This window comes from Accipiter gentilis, chromosome 1 (genome assembly GCF_929443795.1).
Source record: "Accipiter gentilis chromosome 1, bAccGen1.1, whole genome shotgun sequence".
Lineage (NCBI taxonomy): Eukaryota > Metazoa > Chordata > Aves > Accipitriformes > Accipitridae > Astur > Astur gentilis.
In genome coordinates, this window is record NC_064880.1 from 27062210 (window position 1) to 27078510 (window position 16301).

At 36.4% G+C, this 16301-nt stretch overlaps 1 protein-coding gene across 18 annotated transcripts in view; it reads right to left on the bottom strand.

Moving 5' to 3' along the window:
* The window catches only part of ABI2 (abl interactor 2), a 73217-nt gene that overhangs the window by 39387 nt on the left and 17529 nt on the right, over positions 1-16301 (bottom strand). For all 18 annotated transcript variants that reach the window (XM_049799779.1, XM_049799769.1, XM_049799795.1 and 15 more), the window contains exon 2: positions 3584-3751. In XM_049799779.1, coding sequence (XP_049655736.1) covers positions 3584-3751 — 168 coding nt within the window. The remainder of the gene's footprint in view (positions 1-3583; positions 3752-16301) is intronic.

Consider the following 16301-nt stretch of genomic DNA (forward strand, 5'->3'; position numbering starts at 1 on the left):
TCTAGTTCTGACATGTTAGAAATGTAACAGTAATTGCCTCAACTCAAGTTGTATGGAACTTATACACAAAGAAAGAGGTCATGATACAAAAACGCTGAAAAGCTACTTGCTCCATGAACAGGTAGCATATACTGTGGAAAATTAGACTTGCATTACCATTTTTGAAAGAGTTTGGATATTCTTGTAACTTGCAAGAATAAGACAACTGAAAATGCTTACAAGCCTTTACTAACTTATCAATGGAAAGTCCAAGTGAACTTCCCTGCAGAGACCAACCAGCTCACCCATGTTGCTACAGTTCAGCTAAGCAACACATGCTGACTACAGAGACGTTTAAGTCTGTGGTCTACTCAATACCTGTTCTCACAGCCAGTATCATGGGAGTCTGCAAGATGATGAAGCAGATTTCTCCGTTGTGCAGTGCCATTGGAGATAACTCATCACTATCACTCACCTTTAGGTTAACATGCTTGTTTATATAAGTAGCAGCAGAGAAGAGTTTTAAAGATGACCTTGGTAACTAAGAGTATTTTATAACGAAACCTGAAAAAATATTTCTCGCCATACAAACGCTAAAACCTGACAATCTGCCATATTAAATTAAAGAATTTGGACATTAGCAACATTTCACAGTGTCTGCTAACTTGAAAACTGTAACACATTTTTTTTAACAAGTATAAATATTTATACAGATGATCTGTATTTAGGATTTAAATTTCAAGCCAAATATGAAACACTGCATACCATCTAGTTCTGGACAAGGTTCAAGAAGGCAAATAAGAACAGATTCATCAGCTTTCAGACCAAATCAAAGTAATCCTAAATTTTAAACCAATAGCATTTAATCACTTGCATAAAAATAATTTCAATAGTAGTGATTTCCTTATTCAGGACCTATATATAATCTGAAAAACCACAAATGATTATCAGCTTCCTTTTCAGCTCTTTCATTAAGTTGGCATTTAGAAAGAAACATACAAAGTGACATAAACTGGCATTCTATCAATGAACAGAGAACTAGAATATTTTATCTTCTAAAGTTAATCACGTCTCTTTCAGTTTGAGCTACACTTCAACAAGACAAGCACTTTTGAAAAAGTTTTCTTACTAAAAGCCAAATGATTTTGCTCCCTTCTTTGGAGAATATGTGAAATTCCAAATCAGAATTAAAAGCAGAATTACACATCCAGCGATCATAATTTGCATTAGTGTCTTCTAAATTTAAATATCAATACCTACTGACCAAAGCATTAATGCCCTGTGAGCAGATGGTAATTACCAACGCGTATTCTGTTCTACGTTACTGACATCATTTCAAGTCAGACTGACTGATATCATAACTTGGCAATGAGGTATTACACCATGAGGCATTTTAAGCGGTACTAGAAAAAGTCCACTAAACTTTACACCCAACATAAAAAAGACCCAGGAAGTCTTCTGCAGGTTAGGCTTGTTCCAGAAGTATAATCAAATTTCCTGAGAAGAAATTATTTATTACACAGAAACTGTGACAAAATAAATTCATTTTTAAAAGAAAAATAATCACTGAAATTAAGACAGATTATATAACCATCTACAATATTGGTATCATGGGATGAAGCCATTTCTGAACATAATGAATTCAACTTAATAAAGTTCCTTGGATCAACACACTTCCTGTATGTAATATCCAAAATTCAAATACTGTCTGCTCCTCTGATATCATTTCTTCCATGAAGATTTGGGAGCTTCCTACATATGGATGATGCAGACTCAAAAAAAACCCCAAAACAAAACAAAACAAACTCAATTTTCAATTTTACAGCAATATTAAAAAAAAAGCACCCAAACCTAACTTCTTTTGGTTGTTCAAGTGCAGCCTATGAATTTTGGCAGATACATCTTCATTAGGTGTTGGTTGCTGGTAATTTTGTGCTCCATTTTAAATAACTAGCCATTTTGTATAAATGCCAAAGACAATCTAACCTAGCATCTCAATCTGCATAAATCTCAGCTTCTCAGAAGGAAAAAAAATCAAAATGCTACGGCCCTTTCCCCAAAAAGCTACTTTACACAAACTGTGTGACAAAATGAACTTTCTACATCTATAAAATACAAAATCCAGTGAATCTGAATAATTTTATTCATATACAGTCTTTTGCGTCGAGCTCTTAAATAGCTGAAATACTTGTCAGCTGGCACTAGCCTCTCAAGAAGCACATACATATACGCACAAGCACACACACGTATATACACACATAGAGGCATATACACACATACACAGCATATATATGGCACATATACATACACACACAGAAAGAATAATCTGTGACATTTTCTGGGAAAAAAAATGAATTGACTTGTCCATGGATTAACAAGAAGCATGAAGCATGCAGCAGAAAAAATCAAACTTCTCAGCTTATTTTTGAGGATGCAGTTGAATGAGATAACTGAGGCAATCTAATGGCATACTACTACCAGAAGGGAAAATCCTTCCCACCCCTTCCTTTGTACCTGCTCTGGAATTCATCTGACCCCTCACTGAGCCAATTCAGCCCATTAAGCTAGCATAAAATTATTCACTTTTTTTGCTGGTTCAAACCTCTACTAGCTTAGCAACCCTTTCAGCACAAGCAAGTTAACAGACCAGCTCAATCTGCTTATTTCCTACCTTACACAGCTCCTACTTTCTAAATACCACAATATTCTTTATTTTCATTTATGACTTTATCACATGGAGATCAAGAAACCCTAGCAGCCAAAATGTATTGGTCAAATAAGACACAAAATATTCAGTAAGGATGCCAATCAACTCTCCAGTAACAGAAAAACAGAAAGTCCTGTATCATTGCTCTTAGTTTCTCTTTTAATCTGTCATTGGCATGTAAACCTCCACTAAATCTATCATTCATCCTCAGCCCACTCTTGCAGTCAAAATTCTCTCATCATCAGTGTGGTGGTGGGACATGGGTTCCTGATAACAGTAGCTTAGTTTATTGCTGCTCAGAAAAACTGCAAACAATGGCAGGAGTTCTCCAGCCATGCACAAACTTGAAACATTAATTTTGCCTTCTGTTCATGTCATGGCAAAGTACATTTTATTAAGAAAAGCCAGGAACAAAGTATTCTTGTCATCTATGCTTTTGTCATTAGATGCCAGTATTACAGCAACAGGAAAAGCAAAAAGATGACACGTATTGTTTTCCACCATCCATTTCATATTTCTTTCTTTTAATTTTAAGTGCCTTTAGCCAATAAATACTAAGTGCAGTAAGTCACCAAACAGGAGTTGAAAAGCTTAATCTGTCCCTTAACATAATATTCTGATTTTTCAATTACCAATTTTTCTGTGCTTTTCGCTTAAGTAGAATGGCCCACTCTCCAAACAATAAACTGGCCAAGAATACATTTAACCTCTTTTCCCATGTAAAATGCTTACACTAACAGAGATACATGATCCCACAATGACACCCATTCCCAGAATTACTATGAGAAGAAATGCATCCTTCTGTTTTAAATGCAACTATATTTCTCATTCACAAAATGTCAGGTGAGAGTTTTACTTGCTATGTAATTTCAAGAACAATCAGGAAAAAAGTCTCACTTGTGAAATATGGTTGATTGAAGACTCCATGCGTCGAAGTTGGGATGCCTGGATATCCAGCATTTGGAGAACATTGTTGGCCAAAGTGTTGATCAGATAGGCTACGCTTGCTAATGACTGAGTTGTGTAGGCTTTGGTTTCTTCCAGGGCTCGCTGCTTATCTGCTGACTAGAAGCAGAAATAAAAGGTTTATTTAGTAAAGTCTCTCACACAAAGATTCTTGGAATGTCTTTGGCCTGTCTTTAAAGCACAAAGAATTACACAAGTCAAACTAATTCTACATCAAAGTTACCATCCTTCCTGCTTTCCATTCATTCCACAAAAGATACTTTGTGTTTTAAGAGCTTCTATACTTTATAAAAGGAATTAAGCTAGTATACAAAACACTCCAAGATACTTATTCTTTAGTTCTGCTAAACTTTGCACTATTTAGAACTATTTAGTTCTTCTAAACTTTGTACTTCAATTAGATCTCATAACAGCCTGCAAGGATCTGCCAAATACCATATTCCTCATCTCTCCCAATTATTTGGACCTCATTATTGTCACAAATGGTCGTTCACAGTGAATGAACTATAATTACTCCCTTAAAATAGTAGCTAAATAAGATGAGAGGACTCATTTTTTAAAATAACAAGTCCATGTTTTCTTTTTAAATGTATTTTGTGCTTTTTCACATTGTCAGCATTTTCTTCTATGAAGAATTAGTATGTTCCATTTTTCTAGTAGTAGAGGACCTAAAAATATCAAGGCTATCAAGCCAGAAGACATCCATTAGAAGTTTTAAAACATACATACATTTCAAACAACATTAAAAATAATAAGCCAAAAGTCTAGTTGTCAGGGTTCTCTGTTTTCCTTGAACAATAGTTAACATCACCAAGATCTAATTCAGTACAAAGAATACAGATTAAAGCACTGGTAAAAACATACAATTAAGATGCTAAGAAACTTTCCAGTTTCCAAGGCTTTGGAATACACTGAATTTCACTTTTAGGTGATCTTTAGCCACCTCACAGGCTGATGGTGCTGTTTCTAAAGCAACAGTTGACAAATGTTCTCTATTCCCACCTGCCATTATAATACTGTATTTCATAATTTCCTTTCCTTTATATATTATTCACAGAGGTAGGGTATCAAGATTCAAGAAATGTGCTTTTATTAGAGGGGGAATATAAAGTCATTCCTTATCTTTCAGCACAAGCTGAATCTACCATCCATTTTATTATATGTACTTTGGGAAACACTGAAAGTAAGGACATATCTATTTCAGGAAAATAATTCTTACAGCCAAAGGTATTTCCTGATATGTCGTAGTAAGACTCTTAAAAGAAGACTGCTACCTTTCAAGAAAAAAAACCACCCACACATGTAAACACAGACACAGGACTTCAATTAAAAGCTCACATGAAAGATATTCAGTATTTTTTCTTTCCTGGCAACCTTTCCTCTGTCCACAAACAACAACGATGACTCAGTTGGCCTGTTAGCATTCCTTTTTGCAGGCCACACTGGTACCACTTCCTAGTCTGCTTCTAGAAAGGAGGATAGCAGCAGTTGCTGTTCAGCCATACAAGAGCTCCCACGATGGTGAAGGAGGGGGAGGAATGCTGTAGAATGTAAGCATTCTTGCCTAGCTGTTTCTTTCCCATGCAGCAGACAAAACCTGACCCAGCAGCAGAAGGAATTGAAAATTTTAAGAGACAGCTTCTCAGGGCACAGTATGATGATGTTGCCCAACAGAGCAAACTTGTAAAGACTGCCTTATATCCAGCTATAAAGAAGTTAGGCAAATGCTATCCCCAGACCCCATTTAAGAACTCACGACTTTTAGCCAGCCGGACAGCATATCTTTTATATAAAAGAGCTTCAAACTCAGCTTAAGGACTCTCTAATGAAGGAACACAGAGGTCTTTGCCTCTACTCTCACACTGCTGGCTTACAAATGCACTCTTTCTTTCCCTCTCCCTACTTATAACTTATAGTCTGCAAATATCACTACAGCAGGCATATATACCACCAGACACTTTCACAGCTATTCAAACTATTTCTGAATGGCAATAATAAAAATGACCAGAAGCTTGTCGGTTTTGCTTTGCAGCTGCTGACAAAGTCTATTTATAGAAGCAGAAACTGCTGATTTACATCAGCACACTGTACATCCAGAAAAGCTGAGTAGAAGCCAGCAAACCTAATATTTTTTTCATTAATAGCCCAAGTGTTTGAGAACAAAAGGAAAACAATCTATCAGTTTAGAAATTATGAGCCTCTACCATGGTTTTACTGCTTAAAGAAGCACAAATATGAATAGGTGTTCAGACCTAGTCCTTCCACTAATACAACCTAGTAGGCAAATTCAAGTCACCCCCATTCACACCCATTCAAACCAACAAGGAACTGGCTTCTCAATGTTCAAACACATTAAAAATTTTGTAAAACAACAATCCTATAAACACATTTGGAACTGTTACTAGCACACAAACCCTTCTGATTGAGAGGTCTAGTTTCTGTATTTGGCTGATAACCTGAACAACTATGATTTGCTCTGCATGCCTTTATAAACAACCCAAAATTCTGTAAAGCAAACTCCACTCATGCTTGGCACAGCAAAATTAAAGTTTGAACTTTCTCCCTGTATACTGAAAGATGCAGAATATGTTGAATTTTCAAATTAAAATGACTGTTTGAACCTACTGTTGTCAAGCCATTTCACAACAACAACATTTAATTAATGACAGCATTTTAAAACAACCAAGTTTACCCTAAAAACCTTCAAGAGATGAAAACTTGGGTCTCACACAATGACTAGGAAACAGTTTGGAATACTTATAGCAAATCTAAAGCTCCCCTGTGAAGATGTAATAATAAATGTCAGTTAAAATTTAACTTTAAACAGTAAGTTGTGTTTAGTATGAAATCTAACTTTTAATTTGGAAAGCGGACTTCCAGAGATGGTAACTTATCATATGCTCCCATGTAAAAAGCTCCCCATGTATATTTCCGATAGCCATCAAATTATATTGCTTACAACTGTTGCCATGCTCAAACCTAGCAACAGATTTAGACAACTAAATGGTACACTGGTAACTATCTAAGTGTGTAACTATGTAACTATATTCCTGCAAATAAGACAATGATTTCAAGTTATCAGTAAACCAAATTCAAACATAACCCTCATCAAACTAAGGTCTGATACTCTGATCTTCAGAACAACAAAATACCAGCCAATATGCTTCATGCCTGACTGTAAGGCAGGCAAAAAGTTTTTTCAATATCCACATCTACCAAAATTCTCTAGTGAAAGATAAAAATACTAATTTGGCCTTAATCAAACTGATAGCCTCTCGACGCTAGTTTCAGTAACCTATGGAATACTGTTTGTATGTAGAATATTGAAAACAAGAGAAACATATTCTGCTATGTTCATTATAACAAAATGAAGACTCGTTACAGTGAATACTTAAGGTTATTAACCAGGGTCCTTGAAGCCCTTCAGTTCTCAGAACATTTGCAGTCAGCATGATCAAGAACCAGTAGCAAGTATGTTTTCAGTGCCTTGACCTAAATTAAATGCCATGAAACAGACCATTGAATATCTCTCCATTTTAAAGTTTTTAAATATCTTTAATCTAGCACTCATGCATGTAAAATTTTGCATGCCTATGAAAAAAAATGAACATCGCAACATCTATACACACACCACTTAAGCAATGCTTCCAAATGTTAGATCAGCTCGATCTGTACTTTTTTAAATGGATATTAAATTTAAGTAATCAAAGCCATCGTCTGACAAATAAGTCTTCTACAACACTGCCAACATGGACAGCCTCTCATTCCTAGTTCTAACACATCCATTCTGTTGTGATAGTACTGTATCTGTAGGGCCGCATGGTGGCTTGAGTACCTAATGTAGTTTACAAAAAAACCTAAGAAACAAATGGTTATTTCAAACTCCAGTCAATTCCATTATTCCCTGCCATGCAAACTTGCAAACACTTGCCCTAGCAAAACTGAGTAGATGTTACAAAGGAAGAGCAAATCACGTTTACTAAATCATGGTCTGAGCAACTACTCATATATTATGGGCTCAGGTTCCAGTTTCATCAACAGTACCTGTGGAGGTAGAGGTCCCCAACACAAGCTGCACACTCCCTTTGCTGTAGCGAATTAGACCAGGAGGCGAGTCCCAAATGAAAATTATCTGATCCGTAAACCAAAATATGAGTTTTCCCTCATCCAAACCACTGCATAGCCACAGAAACACAGGGAAGCACACAATCAAGAATAAAGAGGGAAGAACTATCCAGAGTTGCTTCACTTGCTAAAGAAAAGGAACAAGTACTGGAAAGTAGAGATCACTGCAGTTTTGCCAGCCCTCAACTACCTATAACTTTTTCTTCACAAGACCTGTGTACAGTGCCTCATTTGTTTCCCTTAATATTTTTCCATTAACTGTGTTAAGAATGCTGCTGCATCTCCACCTCTTAAACTTCCAGCTTCAACTTTTCAGACAATGTTAAGAAGATACTTAGCACCACAGCTGGATCATCTTCACAGCCTTAAAAATTTAAAATGTTTGGATCATTGATGTCTTCTGTGCCCACCTTATCCAATTCACATGCAGCAGCTTAGCATCTATTCTGTTTATCATTTTTCTCCACACAATCCATACATCAGGTGGTCCATGCTGAGTCACAAAGCAGCATCCTTTTCTCCTGCTCTCAGCAGTAACTAAGAGCACCATTTTAACTCAGCACAGAGAGCTCATCTGATGCTCCTGCCACCCACATATGGGATGAGGATGGTGTCAGCTACTATTGGGGAGAGGCTACCTCTGTTGCAGCAGAAGTGGTACCCCATGCACTTAGCCACGGTAGCAGCTATTGCTCTGCCTAGCCCTCCCCTGAAGAATGTCTTCCATTTGTAGGAAGCACCCACTACTAAAACAGTTGTTTTGCCTCCTTCAGAAAACAAAAAAAACCTATAGACTAGATGGAAATATTTCACAGGATGGATCCAGTCTGAGAGCTACAACACAGACTACAGTGACTACTCTATACAGAGCTGGGGCTTTTAGATAACAGAATATCAAAGTCATTCAAGTCAGCTGCAAATGCACAGACTTCACAGTCAGAAAAGGCATGGATTACATACACAGTGCAATAGTATGTGCTTGCTTTCAGACACTGGAGAATTATTAACAGTTTCCACTTTCACATACCAGTCCAAACAAAGATGGACACTAAGTCTAATACAGCTCAGGAATGATGACACGAATGTTCACCAGAAAATATTTCTCATTTTTATATTAGATTGTATAACCCAAATTGCTAGCATTAGAAAGGATGTGGAATTCAACCTGCACCAAGTGCAAAGATGACTACTTTTCATGTCAGGATGCAAAGCCTAGGCATTACTTTTTCTAGCCACTCTGAAAGTTCCATTTACATAGCATAATTACATTATCAGATTTGAATAAGAAATGGCCTGGACTGCTGACTATATAAGATATCCTTTTAATTTAGGAATTAAACCTCTCAATGTTCTTTCTCCTGCCTAGGGAAATACAAACTTTTGTATTTATACAAAAACAAATATAAAAACAAATTACAAATAAGAGAAAATTATACCGGATGGAGTGTGGGGCAGATGTAAGGTATGCAAAATGCCAAAATAATTTGGCTATATGAACAGTAAAATGAAGTCTTACATGCATATGGAGCACAAAACGCAGGGCTAGAAAGGAACCAAGAATTTAATGCATTCTCCCACCCCAAAGTGAGATCCACCAAAACATAGTGGTAAAGTCCGTTATGCCACTGTTAAGAACTTAAACAATTTTGTACAAAAGGACAGCCATTAATGCAGAAAGAAATTCTACAAGGAAATAAATGATGGAGGCAACATGAGCACTATGGTAAGATTTACAGAATATCAACCCCACTAGACGAAAGAAGAAATACTACAAATGCTACCAAATGAGAAGAAAAGTAAAGACTTCAAAGACAGCAACATGTTAAAAAAGAAAAATACAACTCTTATGAATTGGAAAGAGCTAATTAAGAGAGCTCTGAAAGTGGTGCATGAGAGGAAGTGCTAAAAGCTGTTGGCAGTTTAGTTGGTTATTGTAGCTAAGTTTCTTCCCTGCTCTAGCTCTAAAAAAAAAAAAAAAAAAAAATTATTATTATTTAACCACTAGTCATCATCAACTTAGAAGATCAAAGTTTTCAGTTGGGCTAACAAAACTTATACAACAATTTCTATTAGATGAGCAAAATATCTGGACCTATGAGTTGATAAAGAAATTGCATTTCTTATTACAGAATATTAACACAAGTTGTTGCCTTTAATATCAATATGAAAAAAAAATAAATTGTTCCACGATTAACATTTAGTGTTGAATTGAGAGGGAAAAGAAAAAGAGCTTTTCATTTCTGAGCCTACTGTCACTCACAACTACTGTAAACCTAAAAAACTCTTAGAAAAAAAGACTTCTGAATGGAAAAATCTCAATTCATATTCAAATCAACTCTTCAGTGTACAATGCATTTATGCAGTAATATTTAGGTGTCGAAGTGGAAGCTGAGGTTAAACAGTTTGAGATGGGACTAACTACACTGAAGGGTGTGTCCAGAATTTAATAATCACTTCCCCAACATATACAGCATCTCTTGCTATTGTTCAAAACAGTAATGTTTAATGAAACAAAACTCATATTTAATACATGTGACAAAAAAAGTAACAGTGAAATTTTAAGAATGAGACAGAAGATTAGTTTCATCTAATCAATGTAACAGTTGTTTCTTTTCATTACTGTTAATACAAATCCAAGCAGGCATTTGTCTTAAGACCAGCAAGCAAAACCCCTCAGGTTTCTGTTGAGGTTGCATCAGCTTAAGAAGCCTCAAGAACAAAAGCTGCATGCCACAGAGTTCAACAAGCTTGTGTTATTCAGTACGAAATGTGCCCAACTGCAATACTGACAAAGCACACTTCAGTTTTCCTGTGGAAAAACAGAAGATTGAGCTATTATATCATCCTTTCCATTTTAATTGTTGCTAAATTCCTTAAAGTTACTGAAAGCCTCATACATAATTAAATATTTTACACACATTTATTCAACTGCACAGATGGTATTTGCTTAGCCCATCCAAGTGCTTTCTGAGTTCCTTTCGTAAGCTAGAAAAAATGACTGAGAAGAAAACTGAGCATCATTAATCCAATCATAATGCCAAAATCATGCCAAAAAGTTACATAACTGCCAGTGAAAAATACAATAGCTTTCTGTTCTAACAAACTACCTCATTAAATACTTACTTGCTAAAGAATATCCCTTACTCCTTTTTCACCACCAGAACTGCTCATTCCCAGCATGAAAAACATGTACCATACAACTGGTAAGTAGCTGGTCTATAACATGCAGGTGAAACAAGCATGAAAAAGCAGAAGCAATCACTGACATCTTAGAACAGAAGGAAATGAGATCTCCCAGAGCTCCTGAAAAAAGAAATGCCACAGAACTACCAGAAAACCTCAAAATTTCCCTTTCAGATGTGCAGGGGGATCCATGTATTCTATTAATACACTGAACACAGGGGGAAATGCAGTCTACCTGTTCTTAGTATAACTAGAGCTCCAAAGTACTTGGAGTTGGGGGTTAGGGTTTTTTTGTTCTCTGTCAATTTTAATACTATAATGCCTAAACTATTCACCTCCATGTGTAAACATTTTTCTCTACATAATTGCTTATTTGTGTAATTATTGCTGTTATCATTATTTTAGGAAGAGGGAGGGCTAGCTTGATTGCTTCGTGACCCTACTCAAATGTATACACATTTATTTTAAAATTAAGGAGAGTTGATAGTTATCTTGCCCATTTACATGTACTCTACACCCTAAACATTACGAATTAATCAAGTGTTAAGAAACATAAGCAAACAACATTTCAGATATGAATGGGAAACACTTCTTCACACATACCCTTCCACAAACCCACTGATAAGTTCTCAGGCAACTTTCTGTTATTCTGTATTCAGAAAAATACAGAAGCAGCAAGATACACCGAGGCCATGCAACAGGGGAAGCAACAAGATTAATGGGACTCGTAATCTGGCATACTACTTCATAAAAATGGTAGCTCTAAACTTTGGAGACAGTATTTTTGCTTCATAATTTTAACATGACCTTATCTGGACAGCTAACTACAATTAAAGTAACCTGCTTGACAACTCTTTGTCCCATCTGTGAAGAACGGAGCATGTTAGTCTCCTAGTGACATGATTCCTTTTTTATTAGTGAACTACTCTCAGAAGTGACAATACACAATGCAAGAATCAGCACTACAATGAAACTTGAGTTGTGAGTGGACCATCCAGGCACAGACAGAGGTGACAGTCAGGCACCTAAACCATCCCACCTTATAAACATGTGTCAAACTGAAAAGTACATGTCCTCACAATTGCATCCAAAGTCTCTACTCATCACCTAAATGAAAGCATTTCACTTGCTGTTCACACAAAGTGCTTTTAAAATTTAAAACACCTTTAAATGTGAAGTTACTGAAGTTAACTCTATCTGAATACAACTTGAAATGGAATTAGGACTACTCTCATAGTACTGTGAATTCTATATATTCTAAATCTAATCAAACACATTACCTTTTGAGCTGATATCACACAGTAATCTAAGCACAGCAATCAACAAAGTTGTATAAGTAACTTAACTTTGGCATTTAGGCCAAACACAATCATTACAGAAGATACCAGTTTTGGAATTAAGAATGCATCAAAACTATCATTAGATTTTATAATTCAAACAACATTCAAAGAACAAGCAATAAATGTGATATTTAAAAAAGAAGAGCCATTTCCAAATGCAAGGTTAATTGCATTAATCATATTCCACTGATATGAATATAAGATTATTGTAATCATTATAATTTAATTATTATGATAATTTAGCTTAATTTATCTGAATACTAATAACAAGCATGCTAGCTGAGGAATATACTCTTAGCGTTCATACTTTTGTAAAGTCTTTGACATCAAGTTGTTCTGTTTTTCAGATTACTAAAAAACTGTAATTATGTACTAAATGTCACTAGAATTTCTTGATCATAAGTGTGACTTCCTAGTTTTTAATCCGGGTGAAACTCAGTATCAATAATCTGCTGCAGTCAGTATCAGCTTATTTGCATTAAGTTGAAGTCTTTTGTTTTCATTGCAGTTGATTCATTTGATATTTTCATTTCCATGCTGTGCCTCAAAATGTAGGTTTGATTAACAGCTAGGAAAGCTACCTTTCAAAGAAATATACACAAAGCCCAATGTCCTAAATGGAAAAGCAATTTTTAAGAATAAAGACTGTATTCAAGGCTGTTAGTGAGGGCAAAACTAACCCACTGGTTTGAAATCTATGACAAGCATATCATCAGCCTACTGCACCCAAAAGAAAAAAATAACAAATGATAGCTGTGGACAAGCACAGCTTCCCTGATATCTCATCACTTGCACCACTGTTTTTGTGCTACCTGCATCACTGCAACAAATCTGTCATTTGTTTCTCTTAACTGTCACCAGGATCAAAATTTAGTATTTATTTCCATACATTCACAAGCACAGATGACCCGTTTTCACATGCAAATGTCCTGCTCTCACCAGAACCAGCAAGTTCCTATTCTTTGAAAGTACAGCTAAAGTCCTGTTTACGCAAAAAAACCCAGGGAACACTGCATTCATATAAGCCTGCTAGACAAAGGTTATAATAAAGTTTGTTCAACACATAAGTATTGTTTAAAATGATAGATCACAAGAAACTGAACAGCATGATAGCATCCAAATGTGTTTACATCTAAAATGTAGTTAATATGTAGCTATATTAATAGTTATTCATCACTGCTTTACAGAACCAGATGTAGCTCTTGCTTGAGAAGCAAGCAGCAGTGAGGGAAATCTATTCCCCATGTGCATTTAAGACTCACTGCTCATTCTGTTAATCAGTGCAGGCTTCACACTACTCTGTTAGCTCTTCTGCAATAACACAGCTGAGAGAAGTGGATCATTTTCTAGTTCATACAACAACATACTTATTATCAGAGTTCCAAATCCAAGGCCAATTTTCACTTTAATACCAGTACAAAATCAACATATTTGCAGCCGTAAGAGACTAAGCCAATACAAATGTGCTGAACAAAGAACCTCACAAACAGCAAAGATCTGCAGGCTTAATTCTACTATCTCACGTATCTGCTCTCTACAATTCTTCATTCACCAAGGATGCTTTAGCATGCAGAGTTCTCACTGAGTGTACAAGTAAAAATCATTGATTAATTCAATTCAACTCAAATTTGATTTTACAGCGACTTGATAAAAATAAAACAAGTCATTGTAGCATTTGCAAAAGTTACCTTTCAGATGCAAAGTGGCCTTCAGAAGTTAGAACGGACTACAATCATACAGTAATTACATTCTGCTGCACAAAAAATGTTACTTGTACCAATTGTTTTCTCCTTAGCAATACCAGATGAACAGATTTTATCTCCCTCTCTCAAGAAAACTGACAAAATCTACCATTTCTAAGAAAGTATGTCTATTTCAGCTTCCCAAAACATTATCCAGTCACAGGGGTTTATGTAACATCTGAGTTATTTCCCAACTTTGCCAGTTTCTTCATTCCACTATAAATTCTCAATTCAATTCATTACATAGCAATGACTGAGGCCAACTAACGGCTTTAATTTAGAATCACAGGCAGAGTTATCTGCGGCAGTAGAAGCAAGTTCTGCTTCCAAGTGTCCACTGCTAGACATTACAAACTCATAGCAAGAAAATCTAAGTAGGCTGTGCAGCCATGTCATCTACCATCACAGTTTATAGTCTAATGTACTAATGTAATCAGTCAGATGGCAGGACAGCTTGTAATCGCCAGAGTATAACTGCAGCATATAAGTGGAAGATATACACCCTTTTCAGCCAATAGCTCCCAAAAGAGTGGCAGGCAAAGGTGGAGATGACACCCACATCGGTTACCACGGCTACATCAGGCTGCCATTGAGCTGTGTTGCAGAGTCCCATTTCACTAGGCACTGTAAAAAGGAGTAAGGTAGCCCAAAGACCACAAGCTGCTGGAAAGCCTTTGGCTCTGTCCATCACAAATACAATCCTGTTATCCCCAGAACTCTTCCCACATTGTCAAGCAAATTAACACAAGTCTTTCAATTGCCATTCACTGTCTCTACTTCCTCACATGAGCACATCCCAGAATTTTATCATTCTAGAAGTTATTATATTTTAAATTAGCTACCTTTGATAACTATGGCTAAAAAAAACTTTAAGAGAAATAAAGAGGCATCGCTACCTGGTAACAGGAATATACCATTTCAAAGATAGCAGATAGAGGAGAGGGCTTAAACTAACTGGGGGGAGGAATTCGCATAATCACTCTTCCATTTCTAGGAAATAACCACACTTAGATTACACAAATCCCTTCACAGTGATCAGTTAACTCTAAATTTGAAATTATTCTTACTTGGCACTTTTTAAAGCTGCTGCCAATTCAGACATACTGAAAGGAACAAACTCTCTTCAGATACATACCCCCAATCTTGACAGAACAAAAAAATATAATTCTTGTATTTCATATAAAAAAGTAGAGATCAAAATAAGAAACCTTCATGCAACAGTTGCAACATACAATACTCCTCCAGGAGGCAAAAGAACCATTGGCAGCATACTAGAACTCCAAAACCCAAGAGATTTATGCTCAAATTAGCAGGGCCTGGGAGAGTTGCAGTGGCAGTTGATCAGCTCTAAAGCACGTAACTAAAAAATCAGAAGAGGCTTCCCTGCATTTCTCCATGAAAGGTTCCCCAATCTCTCCTGCTTTCCTTTTTTGCTTTTAAACAAACAGGACAGACTTCCTTGCCTATTGCAGAACCATCTAAAGGCCAAAGTCTCCAGCTCCTCCAACGCTGCATCATCACACATGCCAGAGTCCTAACACCCAAAATGCGCATCTGCGCCCCATTACATGACCAGACACACACATACTCTTATCGGACTCTGAAAAATCACAACAGTCCACACAACTCACAGACCAGTTTCCTTGCCCTCACTGGAAGAGCTTGCGTGACAGAAAGCAGAAGCAAGCAGATGACAAATCTATTTGTTCTTGACACCCATATGTTCAGCCTGCTGAAAGCTGACCTCTGTTGTACTACCCATCTGCTGAAGGAGGTGTGAATACTTGATACCCAGCCATAACTGAACCAAGGATGAAGACTTAACTAAACAAACTACCACAATCAACAAAAAAAAGTGAAAGAAAGGTAGTCAGTGCCTTTTTATTCAATAGATTTGTTCCCTATGTGCCCTGAGAGCTCTATCTGCTCACTTTTCTGACAAAGAATGTTTTCACAACCCTTTGCTCCCATTACCATAGCACTGGACAAAACACAATACTGGCAGAGCAAGAATGGGATTCTAGCCTCTTATGCAGAAACAGTTAGCCAAACTCTAGATCTCTGTTCTGCACTCCTTGAGTAACTAGTAAACATTTAAAAAATATAGGAGTCATGTCCTCAAGAGAGGAGCTCCAACGTAATTTCCAAGGGTAGAATGATAAAATAAGGGTTTTTCAAGTTTACCAATTTTGTTCAAGTTTGTAATAGAGTTGTCAACACAAAAAAACAGACGGTTGCAGGAGACTTTTCATTTTATCT